This window comes from Portunus trituberculatus, chromosome 5 (genome assembly GCF_017591435.1).
Source record: "Portunus trituberculatus isolate SZX2019 chromosome 5, ASM1759143v1, whole genome shotgun sequence".
NCBI classification, from domain to species: Eukaryota; Metazoa; Arthropoda; class Malacostraca; order Decapoda; family Portunidae; genus Portunus; species Portunus trituberculatus.
In genome coordinates this window covers 4,522,654-4,539,428 of record NC_059259.1, presented here as the reverse complement: position 1 = coordinate 4,539,428, position 16,775 = coordinate 4,522,654, and the positions used below count along the sequence as shown (strand labels likewise).

The 16,775-nt window shown below is 41.3% G+C and overlaps 1 protein-coding gene across 6 annotated transcripts in view; it reads left to right on the top strand.

The window, feature by feature from the left end:
* The window catches only part of LOC123513628 (serine/arginine repetitive matrix protein 2-like), a 45,376-nt gene extending 30,415 nt beyond the window's left edge, over positions 1-14,961 (top strand). For 4 of the 6 annotated variants that reach the window (XM_045270906.1, XM_045270900.1, XM_045270935.1 and 1 more), the window contains 4 exons: positions 1,830-1,942; positions 2,471-2,633; positions 3,395-6,369; positions 7,126-14,961. In XM_045270906.1, coding sequence (XP_045126841.1) covers positions 1,830-1,942; positions 2,471-2,633; positions 3,395-6,369; positions 7,126-7,299 — 3,425 coding nt within the window. In that variant the 3' untranslated portion in view covers positions 7,300-14,961. The remainder of the gene's footprint in view (positions 1-1,829; positions 1,943-2,470; positions 2,634-3,394; positions 6,370-7,125) is intronic. The other 2 variants (XM_045270942.1, XM_045270916.1) reach the window with 1 other exon arrangement.
* Positions 14,962-16,775: the final 1,814 nt, after the last annotated feature.

The following is a 16,775-nucleotide window of genomic DNA, read 5'->3' as shown; positions in this document are numbered from 1 at the left end:
TTGTTTTTCCTCATTTTATTCCGCCTTTCTCTCGTTTTTCTATTTGTTATTCTCTATTATCCTTTTTCCTTCCTTTACTTCCTTCAGTTTTTGTTCCCTTTTCCTCATTTATCTTCTATTCTTTATTCTTCTTGTTATTTTTTTACCCTTCTCTTTTTTTCCTTCTTCTTCTTCTCCTCCTCCTCCTCCTCCTCCTCCTCCTCCTCCTCCTCCTCCTCCTCCTCCTCCTCCTTCTTTCCCTTCATTCTTCAACCAAAAGGCATTATTACTCATACTGTCATCATTATTCACTCACTAATGATTAAAAAAAACACTATGTATACTTTTAACCTGCATATGTGTTTGTATATGTATATTTTGCTGCGTCTATGTACGTTAGGGTGACTTATTTACAATGTCTAGGGTGATTTTAGCTTGTTTAGGGCGATTTTGGTTGGTTTAGGGTAGTTTTAATGTGTCTAGGGTGATTTTGGCTTGTCTAGGGTGATTTTAATGTGTCGACGGGTGAGTTTCTGCTTTTTAGGGCAATATTTGTTTTTCAGGGTGACTATTGGCATTCTAGGGTGAATAATTTGGGTTTTAGGGTGATTTTGGCATTTCTAGGGTGATTTTTCTGCTCTTGTGGGAATTTTGTCTGCTTTTTGGTACTGATTTCAATGTCTGGGGTGAAATAGTGAGATTTTTTCTCTAACACACACACACACACACACACACACACACACACACACACTATTTAAAATTATTCTTCTACTTTTAATTTTTTTTTTTCTTCATGTATCACTCTATTCAACACTTCTCAAATATTTCACCTTGACTGACTCGATTTTCTATTTTTCTAACACTTATGATTGCCTTCCTAACCTCATTCTCTACTATTTCTCCTTATCCATCACTGTTACTACTTCTAACACTCTTTGCAACATTTAATTTATTCTAATACCATTTACTGTCCCTTAAAAAAACACACACCTAACACACATTTCTTTCTAACACTCATTCTTGTGTTTCTATTACCTTTCCTAACTCTTTTCCTAACACTGCTACTACTTCTAACTCTCTTTGCAACACTCAATTTAGTCTAACACCATTTACTGCCCAGAAACGTATCTAACACTCTTAATTTTCCTTACTAACACACCTGCAAACTTGAAACACTCTCAACATTCAATACAACACTGAATAACACCACTTTTCACTACCAAAAACACCACTATCCATTACTTATACCACTTAACACTGTTCCTGTACTCAATCTAACACTATCTAACACTGCTTTTTTTCTAACACCGTAGCTAGCACAACACAAGACCTGTACTGCTTCTAACACTCCTTGCAACACTCCTTTATCCCACCTAACACCATTTACTGCCCAGAAATCTACTTAACACATCTAGTCTTCTCTAACATCCATTCTGACTTCATTAACACACTCAACACTCAATGTAACACTGGATAACACCACATGTTGCTATGGAAACACAACTCTTTACTAATTATACCACTTAACACTTCATTTTAACACTATATAACACTACTTTAATTTCTAACACTGTATCTCACACCATACAATTTATAGCACATCCCTCACAACCTAACACAGCCTAACACAGCCTTCCTAACAGAATATCTCGCACCACACACGACATAACACATCTTAAACAGCACCCAGGATACTTCACAGCCTGACACAGCCTTCCTAACACTAACACTTCCATTTCTAACACTACATCTCACACCATACAACACATAACACATCTTGGACAGTACCCAGAATCATTCACAGCCTAACACAGCCTGACGTGCCCTGACACAGCCTTCCTAACCACCAGATCATGAACCAGTAGCAGGGGCAGTACGATTGAGTCACCAAGCAGCCCTCCATAAGATTGCAGTCAGGCCAAGGAGGACTCACGGTGCACCCAGATCGAGGAGAGCCACGCAAGTAAGGCTGGTGGTGGTGGTGGTGGTGGTGGGGGTGTGTGTATGTGTCAGCATGTTTGTGGTGTCAGGTGTGTGTGTGTGTGTGTGTGTGTGTGTTAAGTGGCCCTGTTGCTATGTCTTATAAACGCACACACACATTCTTAGTCACACACACACACACACACACACACACACACTCACTCACTACAGTGTTGTTAAAACTACCCTAATTTTTTTCTTCCGCTTCCTCCTCTTCTTCTTCCTCTTCCTCTTTCCCCTATTCCTCATCAATTTTTTTTTCTCCTACTCCTCCTCCTCCTCTTCCTCTTCTTCTTCTTCTTTTTCTTATACCTCTACCTCGTCCTCCTCGTCCTCTTCCTCCTCTTCTTCATCTAATCTTCTCCTCCTCTATCTTCACCACCTCCTCCTCCTCTTCCCATTACATCACTTACACCTCCTCATTTTCACATCCTCCTCCTCCTCCACCTCCTCCTCTTCCTCCTCCTCCTCCTCCTTCCTCCACTAACGCTCCTCCTCCTCTCTCCCACAGATTGGCGGGCAGATCAGTCTTCCTGACGTGATAGAGGAGGCCAACAGCAGACACCCCTCCGGTCCTCGCCCCTCCAGCACCCCACAACACCCCGCCGCCGCCACCCCCGCCCCAGCTCCCCCCACCCCTGTACCTTCTACTCAAGTTACCCCTGAAGATGATGGTAAGCCCGTTTTCTATGTTGATTTTTTTTTGGCAACCCTGATGGAGATGATGGTGAGGCCGTTTTCTATATCTATTTTTTTTTTTTTTTTTTTTTTCTTTTCATATTTTCTTTTACTGTTATATATTTTTTTATGTATTGTTGTTTATTTTTATGTATATTTGATTCTGAGGCTTTTTTTATTATTTTTTTCTACGTATGTTTCTTTTCATTTTTTTTTTTTTTTATTTAGATTTTTTACGTATATTTGGCAACTGATGATGATGATGGTGAGGCTGTTTATTTACGTATTCATTTTCCAGTTCTTACATATTTCCTTTTGTTTATATTTCATGCTCTTGTTTTTTTTGTTTTTGTTTTTCTTTTTCTCTATGTACGTACATTTTGCACGGCTGATGGTGATAATGATGCTGCTTCTTATATCCACACATATCCCTGAAACACAGAACCTCAGAAACATAAATTTTCTCTTCTACTCAATCAACACTACTTTCTTTGTCTCTGCCTCCACACTACTTTAAAAAAAAAAAAAATAGATCCATAGAAAATAAAATGACTTCACACTACTTTAAAAAAAAAAATAGATCCATAGAAAATAAAATGACAGCTCCTTTTCTTTCCTGTTCACTAGAGTTCATTCCATTGTCCTTCCCTTGAACAATGAACATGAAGGAGAGCCCAACAATCCATTAAAAGTAAAATGACAACTCCCTTTCTTCCCTGTTCATTAATGTTTATCCCTGCGTCCTTCCCTTGAACAGTGAGCATGGAGGAGAGCCCAGCAGTCAGGGAGCCCCAGAACAGCCCCGACACAGCCACACCAGAGCGCAAGGAGGAGCGGCGCGAGGATCAGCCATTGTTCCAGCGTCTGTTTGGCAGCACCAGCAAGCGCGCAGGACGCCGACACTCCCGTGGAAGTGGCGAGGAGAGCCGAGAGAACAGCGTCAGTCCATTGCGGCGTGGCACGGAGCAGCGCGCATCAAAGGACCGCCGCCACGAAACCTCCAGTCCAAGATTCCTCATTGGTAGCTCAAAACCCCGGCAGGATGGACATGCGCTGCCTCCCTCGGGACGCCCCAGGGACCCCAGCAAGGAGCGAGGCAGCAGGGAGGTTCCACAGTCGCCGGAGGATGTGCAGGGTGGCGGTGTGGCTGCGAGTGCCTGGCCACAAGGGGTGAGGAAAGCCAAGAGTTTCCGGGAGGAGCAGGCGCCGGTGCATCGCGAGGCACTCCGTCGCAAGGTGTCCTCTCACGCCACGGCTGATGAGCAGAGCACCACGCCCACCAAGGCATCCAGGTTGTCCTCCTCGCTGGAAAGCATTGATGGCGATGACACAAGGAAGCCCACCCAGCGCTCCACCCCCACTGCCACACCCCCCACAGTAACCACGGCCTCCCCACAGCGCTCCTCCACAGAGTCCCTAACCACCACGCCTCTCCCTGGGGTGTTCATACGGCCGTACCCCCAGCCAGGCCACCCCAGGGGACCGCCACACCCTAGCTCTGCAGACACCAGCTCAGGTCCCTTCTCCCTGGACTCCAGCCTCAACCAGCAGCCCAGGGAAGTGGAGGACCAGATGAGGAAGGCTTCAAGTGTGGACCAGATGACAGTGACTGAGACCACCACCACCACCACACACCACAGGGAGCACCACACCAGGGAAACGCTCACCAAGGAACAAGTGACGAAGGAGCAGCTGGCCAAGGAACACGCTGCCAGGGAACACATCATAGAGCAGCACATCAAGGAGCAGCACATGAAGGAACAACTCAACAAGGAACAACACATCAGGGAGGAGCACACCAAGCACACCACCACCACCAAGACATGCGAGGCCAAGCAGGCGGCGATGGCAGCGGCAAAACAGTCACTCCTCGACACACTAGTGGAGTCAATCAAGCCAGACCGCAAGACAGAGACCCCCAAAGCCACCCCTCGAAGGTCCCTGAGCCAGACGCAGCCACAGGTGTTACCCAAAGAGGAGCCGCCCCCAGGAACACCCCAGCAGGAACCAGAGGGTGAGCAGACACCTCCAAGAAGACCACTGAGGAGGGAGGCCAGTGTGAAGCGTCTCCCGGCACCCATGAATGATTCCGAGAGTGTAGCAGTGCCGGAGTTCATGCGTATACAGCTGAACCGCGTCGAGAGCAAGGGCCAGTCTGTTATCTATGACACTGAGCAGGAGAAAGGTGGCAGGAAAGAAGAGGAGGATGTCCCAAGGAAGGATACAGGTTCTATGGACATCCCGAAGGACACACCAACAGAGCCTGACTTGAACCCCCTGAAGAAGGACATGGCAGTGAAGGACGCACCAACTCCTGCAGCTGCCAAGGACGTCACAAGGAAGGCAAGCATGCAAGGATCCCGCCCTCTCCTGAAGGATACTAGGGATGTCTCTCCTTCAGGAGTGATTGATGGTGAAGGCAACACTGAAACACCAGAACAGGAGCGGGTGCAGCTGAGACGGCCGGTGGTGACTGACAGAACACCCACAGCCGAACGTTCCGCCGCTGCCGCCACCACCACTCCAATAACCTCCAGGGACCAGCCGGAGCTCTTCAAGGTGTTTGCACGGCGGTCCTTCAAGATCAAGGACTCGGATAAGGAGCTGTTTGAGACGAGCATTGAGGACACCGGTGTTGAGGCGTCCAGCGAGGTGTCTGAGATGGTGGTGAGCTCAGTGCGGCCCTCCAGCACATCACCGCGACCTCCCGTCAACACCTCACCAGCCACAGACGCACAGAAGATCGGCATAAACGCTATTTCATACAATCGCAAATCCGTCGGGAATCCTGCATTGTCCTTCATGCCTCCCCCAGTCTCTTCGGCTAACGAACAGGTGAACAGACCACAGACCACTGCCACTACCCCTAAGACTCCCCCAACCACTGCCAGCACCACTAAATCCCCCCAGACCACTGCCAGCACCTCCAAGTCCCCCCAGCCCAGCACCGACAGCAGTGCCACTCCTCCGACAGTGTACAGCAAGATACTGAGCAACAGGATGAGTGGCAGTGAGGTGAGCAGTGGCAATGAGAGTGAGGGCAGTGTCTCCTCACCAGTGCCCATCAGAGCCCCAGTCAATCAACAAACCAAACCTGCCATGGCTGCTAGACCAGGCTCAGCGATTATCTGGCCACCGAGACCTCAGGCATCACAGGAGGACACAGCACCACCACAGCCCACCACAGCACCACAGGACACACCGCACAGGAAATCCCTAGGGAGTGTGGACACGAAGGAGGCATCGCAGGATGGCATTGAGGTGGAAGTCTCGCCGCTGGACATAAGTGCCGCTAGGAGACGCTTCATGAGTGCCAGCTACCCACCGGACCGCCCAGGCACCAGTCCAGCACTTGGCACATCACCCCCCGCCCTCACCCCATCCCCAGTCACCCCCTCCCCATCACCACCAGCACCAACGCCATCACCGCCAGCCCCAACACATCCTCCCATCTCCTCTAACATCCTGTCAAGAGTGGGAAGCATAAGCACAACAAATCCAGCCACACCATCCTTCACTGTCACCGTGCGAACTCAGCCCCCTGCCGACACTCCAGCCCCATCCACAGCCCCTTCAGCCCCTCCCACAGGCGGGTCTCCGGGTGAGCAGGGGAAGGGTGACGCAGGGCAGGGCCAGCAGACAGCAGAGGACTGGAGGGTGTTGGTGAGGCAGCGCAGGGAAGGCAGACTCAAACACACCAAGACGCCGGACTCTGAAGAAATTATTATCGAGGTGAGGGGGAGGAAGGTGTGTGTGTGTGTGTGTGTGAGTAAAGATTTATTCCTAGTACTATATATAATGCATAAAGTTTGAACTATATACATACATAATACAGAAAAGAAATAGTCATTGTCTGTATGTACATACATGTGTGTGCGTATTTAAAGAATGTTGATTTTATTTGCTACTACTTCCACTACTATTACTACTATTACTACTTCAACTGTTGCTGCTACCTCTCTCTCCTCTTTTCCTCAGATACATACTGGTAACCATGTTTATTTGCTGTTAAAAGTGTTTTTCCTTGAAGCTTAGTAATGGATTAATTCAATTTCACTGGTAGGGAAAATAGTTTTAAAATCCAATTATTTTTTACAGTAAGAACATTCTGAAAAAAAAAATTAAATTTGGATTCTTAGGCACCACTCTGTCTTTGTATTTGTCAGTCATTCTATCTCTCTATCTATCTATCTATCTATCTATCATGTCAATCAACTATTTCATCTGTCTATCTAACACTATGAGTCAATTTAACAATCTATCTATCTCTCTATTAAAACAACTAATGCATCTACTATCTATCCATCACTTTAGTCTATCTGTTTACCCATCAATCTCTATCTATCTATCAATCTATCACATCAGTCAACTATTCCATCTGTCTATTTAACACTATCAGTCAATTTAAAAATCTATCTATCCATGTATTAAAACAACTAATGCATCTACTATCTATCCATTACTTTAGTCCATCTCTTTATCCATCAGTCAGTCAACAAAGCTCATCTCACCACTCCTAACTTGGTCGCCCTCCACAGACACGTCCTCCAGTCTCCCGCAACAGTAAGGTCCTCGAGATGGCCAGCAACTTCCAGAAGCTCCAGGTTGCCTAGCAGAGGGTGTGTCCCGGCCCCAAGCGGTAGTGTGGGGGTGTGGTGGTAGTGGTGGTGGTAGTGGTAGTGTGGTGAAGTGGTAGTGGTGGTGTGTTTGTCTACGCTAAGGTAAAAATGCCACTCTTCTTTACTGTGTTGTTTTGATTTGTTTGGTTGAGAGAGAGAGAGAGAGAGAGAAAGAGAGAGAGAGAGTGTGTTTTTTTGGTGCATATCTACTTTTCTGTATTCATTTTACTTTCTGTTTTATTTTCAAATCATTCCTAATTGATCTTATTTCAATTTCATATTTTTCACTTTTTATTCTAGCTTAGATTTTTTTTTATTGTTTTAGTGTTGTTTTAATTTTTGGCCATGGAATTTAAAGATGTTTCTCATTTACTTGTCTTTTCATGATTATTGTTGTGTGTTTTTGTAATCGGAATGTTTTTTCTTGTATTTCAGAAAATTTTTTGTATATTGGAATATTCTTCCTTTTTTTTATATCGTTCACATTCTTAATTTTGTTCACGTTCTTGTTCTTCATTTGCTCGTTTCTCATTCTCCCTCTTTTCTGACATCCTTTCCTCTATTTCTTGTTCTCTTTTGACCTCTCCATCGTTCATCCTTCTACTCTTGACCTGGTTCTCTTTCTTGCTCTCTGCTCTTAATATTGATCCTGTTGCTCATCTGTCTACCCTTCTCTTTATTATCATGCATCAGAGGAATTCCAGAAAGTTTATCGTTGACATGTATCGAAAACACAGTTACTTTCCCTCCACTTCCTGAGTTAACCGAACCAAACTAGAAGTAAATGACTCGTGAATGACAATAATGAGAATAATGGCTATGTACTGACAATAAACAGTAGTGAGAGAGAGAGAGAGAGAGAGAGAGAGAGAGAGAGAGAGAGAGAGAGAGAGAGAGAGAGAGAGAGAGAGAGAGAGAGAGAGAGAGACAAACATACATAAAAACACACACACACACACACACAAAACCTCCCAGAAAACACGAACAGACCATTCAAAACACAACAAAAGAGAGAGAGAGAGAGAGAGAGAGAGAGAGAGAGAGAGAGAAACAAAACTGGAAAAACTAAACAGCAAACAACAGAATAAACTGCAAAACCACTACACCAATAACCACAACATTTAACAACCCAACACAGTACATGGACCCTTTGCTAACCTCAGTGTTCAGAGCCTCAGCTGAATAACAGAAGGACAAGAGTGTGTAGCCATAGAGTAGTGAGAGACGGCATTAGGTCACAAAGTCAGTCAGATCTGTTTGATGTAGATGGCAAGCAGTTACTGACATGGTACTTTGGACAGGGAAGGAGTAGAGAAGAGTAGGAAGAAGTAGCGATGGTTTAGGAGTGTAGTGAAGTAAGCAGGAAGGAGGAGTGACAGGGTATTGGATAGGGGAAGGAGTAGAGAAGAGTAGGAAAAGTAGTGATGGTTTAGGAGTGTAGTGAAGTAAGCAGGAGGGAGGAGAAAGTGTGTGAGGAAGAGGTTACAAGGAAGAAGAAATTGGGAGGGTGTATGAATGAAAGGAGTAAATAGGAAGAAGTAGGGAGGAATAATGGAGTAGTAGAACCAAGTAAGAAGAGTGTACAAGTATGAAAAGGAGTGAAAGAAGCACCAGCAATCTTGTATGAAGGAATGAAACAGAAGAAAGAAGTAGAGAGAGTATGAATGGAAGAAATAAATAGAAAAAAAAGTAGGAAAGAGGAGAAGGAATATTTGAGTACTAAGACCAAGTAAGAAGAGTGTATAAGTATGAAAAGGAGCAAAAGAAACTATAGCAATATTGTGTGAAGGAATGAAGGAGGAAGAACAAGCAGGAAGAGTGTATGAATGAAAAAAATAAATAGTACGAAAGAGTAGAAGGAATATTTGAGTACTAAGACCAAGTAGGAAGAGTGTATAAGGAGTGAAAGAACCTGTAGTATGAAGGAATGAAGCAGGAAGAACAAGTGTATGAGTGTACTAAGGGAAGTTACTGTTTAATCGCTTGTATATATTAATGTAAATACAACCCCTGGAAAGTATTGTGTATGTTTAGGTCTTTTTCGCATTGTTAGTACCAGAGTAGTAGAATTAAATGTTACAGGAGGGCATGAAGATTTAGGTCAAGTGGGGAGGGACTTTGTGAGAGTTTGGCATGTTTGTGTGTGTACGTGTGTGTGTGTGCTTGTGTGTAGGAAGAAGTCAGTGTTTGTGTTGGAGTTCTGCAATGTGTAGTGATCATTCTGCCTTACTAGAGAGGAAAACATGGTGTATTTGACTGCGTTGGGAGAAGGTAACCAGATAAAGAGATTTGTTAAGTTTGGAATGAAAAATAGAAACATATAAGATTAAAGCATTCAGTCCATTTTACTCAGAGATGCTGGTTGGTGTATATAACAATAAGTGATGGTGGTGTGTGGAAACCCATTAATTGGTGGGATGGGGAAGGTAGAGATTGAAGCGTCCAGTGTTTATGTGATTGGTGTTTACGATGTGATAATGAGAGTACACGTTCCTAACCTGGCATGTTATAAATTGTTCCTTAACCATGTACAGAAGAACAGGAGAGTCGACTAACACTTCAGAGGAGAGTTGGAATGATGAGTGATGTGATAGAGAAAACTAACACACTGCTGTACTAATCCTGGTGTGCTAAAGTGTTTCCTAGATACGTGAGCCAGCCCATTTGCAGGAAACCGTGTGGAGTGTGACAATTGAGAAAAACAACAAGAAAAACATCCCATTCTTTTCCTTTTTTTTTTTTATACCATGTGGGCTTTTCACGAGAATTTATAGGCTAAAGGGGATACTTTTTAGGGTACCTCCTATCTTAAAGCCCACCCACTAGGAAACCGTTGCCCCGAGTGAGGAAGCCCAACCTACACTCAGACCATGGACAGGATTCAAACCCGTGCGCTTGGAGACCTCTAGGATCCCAAAGCACACATGGTTCCACTGTACCTGTTCTCATTACTGGATTTATTCTAGAAAGTCATTACTAATCCTGGCAAAGTACTGAAGTGTTTCCTAGATGCACAAGGCAAGTCATATGGAAAAAACAACCATTTATTTTCTTGAGCTTATAATGCATCAAATTTATCATGGAAACTTTCTCATTGCCTTGGGTCAAAAGCAGAATTATTCCCTTCTCTTCTAATTTTCTCTAAGTGTTTCCTAGATGCACAAGGCAAGTCATATGAAATACTATTAGTTATGTGGCATTGCAACAGAAAACACAGCCCTTTATTTTTCTTGGTCTTATAATACATCAAATTTATTGTAGAAACTTTGTCATTGCCTTGGATCAGAAACAGAATTATTCCCTTCTCTTCTAGTTCATCTAAGTTAATTGAGCTACAACCTAATGCCCCATCAGTGACAACAATGAGAAACAGGTCACAAGGAGAAGCAACCACTAAGAATCATACCAAGAAACATGAAGAGTCAAAATTGATAAAAATGATAAAGATGCATATGAGAGAGAGACTATGGTGCTAAAATGGTGGATAAACTAGACTTTGTAATGACGTTAGTGCTTTAAGACAAGTCAGATAGAAGAATTGCACTATTTTCCCTATGGTTTGACATATACGTGATGTTTTACCAATTGTCACACTCCTCTGCTGTTCCTGTATGTGTGGTGCAGAACGTGTATTCCTAAGACAATGGTGAGGTTGTCTGCAGCATCCCATGAGCATTACATTGTGATAATACCGTATGGCTAGACTTCAGCAGAGGGATTACTACAAAACCATCTCTCAGCTGTGTGGAGAAGGCAAGACGGAGAAGCAATGATGGAAAACCTGCGTGTGTGCTGTGATAATTTACGATACGGTAATAATATAAATACAATTGCTTAACTCTACGACTAAAAACAAAACCTTAATGTTGATTCCTACCAAAATGAAGTGTCTTGGGAAGAAATAATTGTATGTACAGATTGGTGTGTGATATAAGGTTAAGGAAGATAAGGGTAAAGTTAAGAGTATGTACTGTAAGAGTGACAATGGTAAGAGTGAGGAGGTAAAAGTATCATGAAATTATTAAGAGGGAGAAATTAAAGAGATCGTAAGACTGGTAGTGACAAAAATGAGGAAATAATAATGATAATAGGAAAACCAGCACGTTGAAAGAAAGACGATGATAGAAAATGAGAATATAAGAGAACTGTAAAAAAAATAATAACAAGAATAAGGAAAATTGAGACTCATAAATTGGACAATGAAGAAAAAAAATGAGAAAACCAGAATATTGTATCAACAACAAAAAACATAAATAAGAAAGTAAAAAAAAAAAAAAAAATCACAAAATCACAACAATTAAGGTTAACAAAAAATAAAGATAAATAAATAAATAAAACAGAAAACCATACATTACAAAACAAAAACAAAGCAAGCACTAAATCACGCTTTACGAAACCAAACGCCAAAATTCCTACAGGGATACGTTTTGCAGAGTTTGGATTCTTTAGAGGAGATTTGCATAGACGTTTGAATCCCCCCATGTACGTTTTTCCAGGTTTTTTGTGCCTGTGTGGTTTGAGACATACAGTCCCCTTAGTGCTTTACGATACAGTGGGTAATACATGTGACGTTTTTTAGTATTTTTATAGCATTGCGTTTTACTCGGTCTCCCTCAGTGTGTAAATCTTTCAGCCATGCGTTGTTTGTATTTTTTACGCGAGTTTTTTACCGATTGCATTGTGTGTGTAACCAGTTAGTTGTCCTCTCTCTAGAAGGTATTGTAGCTTTTTTTATTAGTGTTTTTTATTCTTTTTTTTTTAATTAGGATGATGGGAAAATTCATAGTGTGTGTGTGTGTGTGTGTGTGTGTGTGTGTGTGTGTGTGTGTGTTTTATTAAAATTTCTAGTTTTTGACAGAGGAAGGAGGGAAAAAACTAAGTGAAAAGGATAAAAGCAGAGAGAGAGAGAGAGCGAGAGCATGTATCTGTGTGTGTGTGTGTGTGTGGGTGTGTGTTTGTAAAGTAAGACAAAGAATAAGTCCGTTTGTTTGCGTTTGTTTACTTGGTGAGTTCCTAGAGAAATCTACAACTCGAGGCATTGTTTTCTCCACCGCCCAAAGGTCCATTGCTTTAAGAAGACTCTCAGTTGACTAACCCAGACACAGCTAGAGGGATGCACAGACTAAATGTACTTAAGTCCTAACGTTTTCTTGGTTTTGTGGTAAAATTTTCCACTTAATAAGGAAAAAGAGACATTGTAGAGAGAAAAAGGGAAAGTCTGTAGGTGTTTTAGATGAAATAGTAGTTCCTTTTAATTTTTTATTGGAACTTAGTTTATTTTTAATTGAAGTGATGTATAATGGTTATTTACAATTTTTTGTATTATTTATTGCTTTTATTGATTGAAAAGATGAAGATATTTAGATTTTTTTTTTTAGCATTTTGTTCTTACTAGTATTGTTTATTTTACTCTATTATTATTCATTTATTCATTGTGTGTATGTACGTTTGTAGCCTGTGTATACGTTATCTCATCCATCAATACGTACAATACATACGTTATTTTTTTATCTATTAATTTTTTTTTTTCTTAATTTTTCTAAGCCATAATTTATTTTTTAATCTGTGTTTTGCCTCCATCATTATGTTCTGCTGTTGTTGCTGTGTATATGTCAACACGTGCGCTGCGCTGCGACAGTCTGCATAATTACGGTGTTTGTTGATCTAGTCCACTGTTCATGTCCTGTTTGTTCGCCTGTTTGTTTGATTCTGTGCACGATTTTCCTTCACACATATCCACGCCAGTAATTGTAAGTGCAGTGTTCTTTTCATTATTCATTTTTAGCTTTTCCATATTCTAAGCTTTAATTTCTAAGTGTGTTTAGTCTTTAGTAGTTTTTTTACATTTTTTCTTCACTTAGAGATGATTTTTTTCTGTTTTCTAGTACATTTTTCTTCATTATTCTGTCTTTTTTTTTCTAATGCATTTTTAACAGGAATTTGTTTATCCTATTTTATTCATCATCATTATTTTTCATCCATGCATTGAAATTCCAAACACTAATGTTTAAACAGGCATTCATTTTAGCAATACTATTCATTATTAGTACTTCCATACATGCAGTATAGTACTTATCTTAAACTTGCATTATTTCATCATTATTATTTGCTTACATTTCTTACTTTTCTAATGAGCTCAAAATTTCAAGCAGGCATTTTATAGCATTTTTTTTCAATGTCATTATTTTCCACACATAGAGTCAGTGATGCTGATGTGGTGTCAATAAACGATAATGATGACAATAACAGTGATTTAAAGGTATATAAAAACTCACTATTTCCAAAAGAACACAATGTAACAATCTTCTTTATTCTACAACACAAAATCTTTCCTCCCATCCATATCTAGTAAATTCAAACTGTAGTGACTTGAAACATGAAGACCCTCAAAACAACTGTATTAGAGCCTCAAGATGCTGTAGTCACAAGCTCAATATTCAATCCTTTAACATGACTCAGTAATTGCTAAACACATTTTACTTCCTCTGAGAAACCTAAGATGGCAATGTATCCAAAGTATTCTACATAAAAGCACTGAGAGCTTTAAATTAGTTACTTATTTAATGTGATTCAAAGCTACACTGTGAGATTGCTTGAGGGGAAGTGATACCAGTCTTTTATAAGGGAACTATTCACTTCACCTGGAGTTCAGTTCTTATTCCTTGCACCTCCAGTGACTATCTTCCATTCCTCTCTTTCAGTTTCCTCTTTGGTGTTCCAGATAGGGAGGCATAACACTGGGATACACTTGGGTCTTTTTGGTTCAAGTCACTACGGAGCTTCATAATAAAGTGCCTAGGATTTAAAAAGATTACGGATTCGCCTCAAGTATAATGATATTGTGATCGGGTACCATGTGGTGTTATTGGGCAGGGAATTGGGTTAACTTGTACAGAACCAGATAAAGGAGATAAGTATGTACCTACTGCTTGTTATTGTTGATGCGCTGAGAGGTAAATTTACCATTATTATATATACAGTATATGCAAAATAATTTATCTATTCTTGAGTGTGTTGGAGCATGTGAGATAAATGTTACTGTGAACGTTGTCGTGAGAAAATGTAATTGTAAAGTTTAAAATGAATTACTAAAGTTATGAGAAAAATGTAATTCAGGAAGTTGAGGATTAATCACTCATGAGATCAATAAATTAATTAGGAGTTCATGATTACAGAGATTATTAGAAAAAAATGTAATCCAAAAGAAATTATGAATGAAATAAAAAGGAAAAATGTAATTAAGGGATATAGTAAAAACTAATGAAAAAAAAAATCTGGAGCTATTGATTAGTGTAATTGAGGAAGCAAATTAGTTACTAGAGAAAACTTGTCATGAAGAGAATAACAGTCAGGTTATAATCAACTATAAAGGTTATGAGAAAATCATGTAATTGTAGAGAAAAGGAAAAGTAAGTAAAAGTTGATCATTTCATTACTTTTTAACTGAAGTGTGTATGATGGAAAAGTTGTGTTAAGAATTATAGAGTCTATGAGGAAAACAATACTAGATAGCTTATAAGTTGCAGTAAGAATGAATCAATTGCTACAACCTGTTTGACTACAATGATGTGCCTTGTTGACGCTTGTACATAACCGACCTCCACCCTGGGTATAGCAGTGGTCATGTCTGTATAGTAGTGATGCACCCTGTGTTATATACATACATATATAAAATATAATATATCAATAAAAACTAAGTGATTTATGGCTACGTTATTGTGTTCCCTTGGATGGAGAATGACAAATATACTCAACTACCGCCAATGTGATGTCATTGGAGAGTGAATTCCGGATGGGCATGGGTAGAAGGTGCCCCAGAGAGAGAGAGAGAGAGAGAGAGAGCACTATCAGCTGTACTATAAACCTGCCTCATCAATTTGTGATTCAGTTTATCTAGTGGTTTTATAAGAAAAAGTCCCGGGACAAGCGGTGGGCAACGGGAGACATGGTAGCAAGAGGGACATTAGGAAGAGCCGCCGCGCCGCCCGCCAGCCGAGGTCAAAATGTGCCGCGCGATTCATCTTCCGCTTCGTTCGTACGTTTTATGGACCAATTCAGTTATTTACACATGTTTTAGTAGCTAATGTTTCATGTGTTACCGATGAATATATCTTATCAAATATAAATGAACAAATGTTGGTTAAATGGCCTTTCTTATAATTTGTTCAACACAATGCTGCTTTTGTCATGATCAACCCGTGACAACATCAGCCTGGTGGAGCTGACTGCCCAGTTAGTCCGAGTCGCTGAGTGTTGATGGCTGGAAAGCTGAATGTTAGGTCGTCTTCGCTTCTTTCGATGGCATTTCCACTAAGGTAAGTCTCTTAAAGGTGTGTTAGCGTTAGTATAACTATGTTGTAAAGGCTTGAACGCCACAATGCAATGAAGTATGGAGAGGTGGTGGTAGGCAGCGGCTGAGAACAGAGCAGTGTGGTGGCGGTGGTAAACACATGTTATGAGGCAGGTAAATATCAACTATTGTATACAGTCAGCTCTATATTTAATGAAACAGCCTTCTCGCCCTATACCCTATATACGAAGATAGTGACGATACTGATGGTAGAGAAGAGAGTAGTGTGTTTGTAGCCTCTCAGTAATCAGAGGCTAACTATCTATATATTGTTGAAGGCACAAAGCGGTGTGTGGGTGTGTGTGCCTGCTGGTGTCACAGGTCAGCCCCCCTGGGAAAGTCTAGTGCCAAACGTAAGTAGTATATTGGTGTAACTCATTATTTCACGGTGGCACCATGTCATAACCTCTAGGACAATATATCAGTGAACTAACACCTGCTGATAATTTAAAATCCCAATAATTTGACTCTTCTAATACGTCAACAAACTGATCCCCTGAGCCGCTGCCTATCTTTCCGTCATTATCTGCCTCACTTCTCACCTTTTACAGGCCACACAGGTCACAAAGTATAGCCATAGGCCTAATCTTTCTTACCTATTGCTGAAATATATCCGTGATTTCTTAGTTTGTCATGAAGGCCAAGTGAGGGTAAGTGCCTGAGACCAGGCACACACCACACACCGGGAGAACAAGGTCACAACTCCTCGATTTACATCCCGTACCTACTCACTGCTAGGTGAACAGGGGCTACACGTGAAAGGAGACACACCCAAATATCTCCACCCGGCCGGGGAATCGAACCAAGGTCTTCTTCTTTTCGTCTTTACAAACTTCAATATCTGTCCCGTTTCTATCACAAATGGGTCTTCCTACCGTTTTGTTTTCTTGATCGATGGTTTCAACAACGGTTTCGTTGTTTTTGACAACGGCTTTTTCAAATGTTTTGTTTTCTGTCTCTTTACTAACTATTTTATCCGTTCTTATCTTATCGTGCACCCCTAGCATCAAGGTCTTGTAATCTTCCTTTTTGCTAACCTCAATATCTCCTCCGTTGTTATCACCAGTGGGATTTTCCACAGTTTTATTCTCTTGGTGTTTCGTTTGGACAATCGTTCCGTTTTTATCATCAATATTTTTCTCCACACCAAGAGAATAAAACTGGAAAAT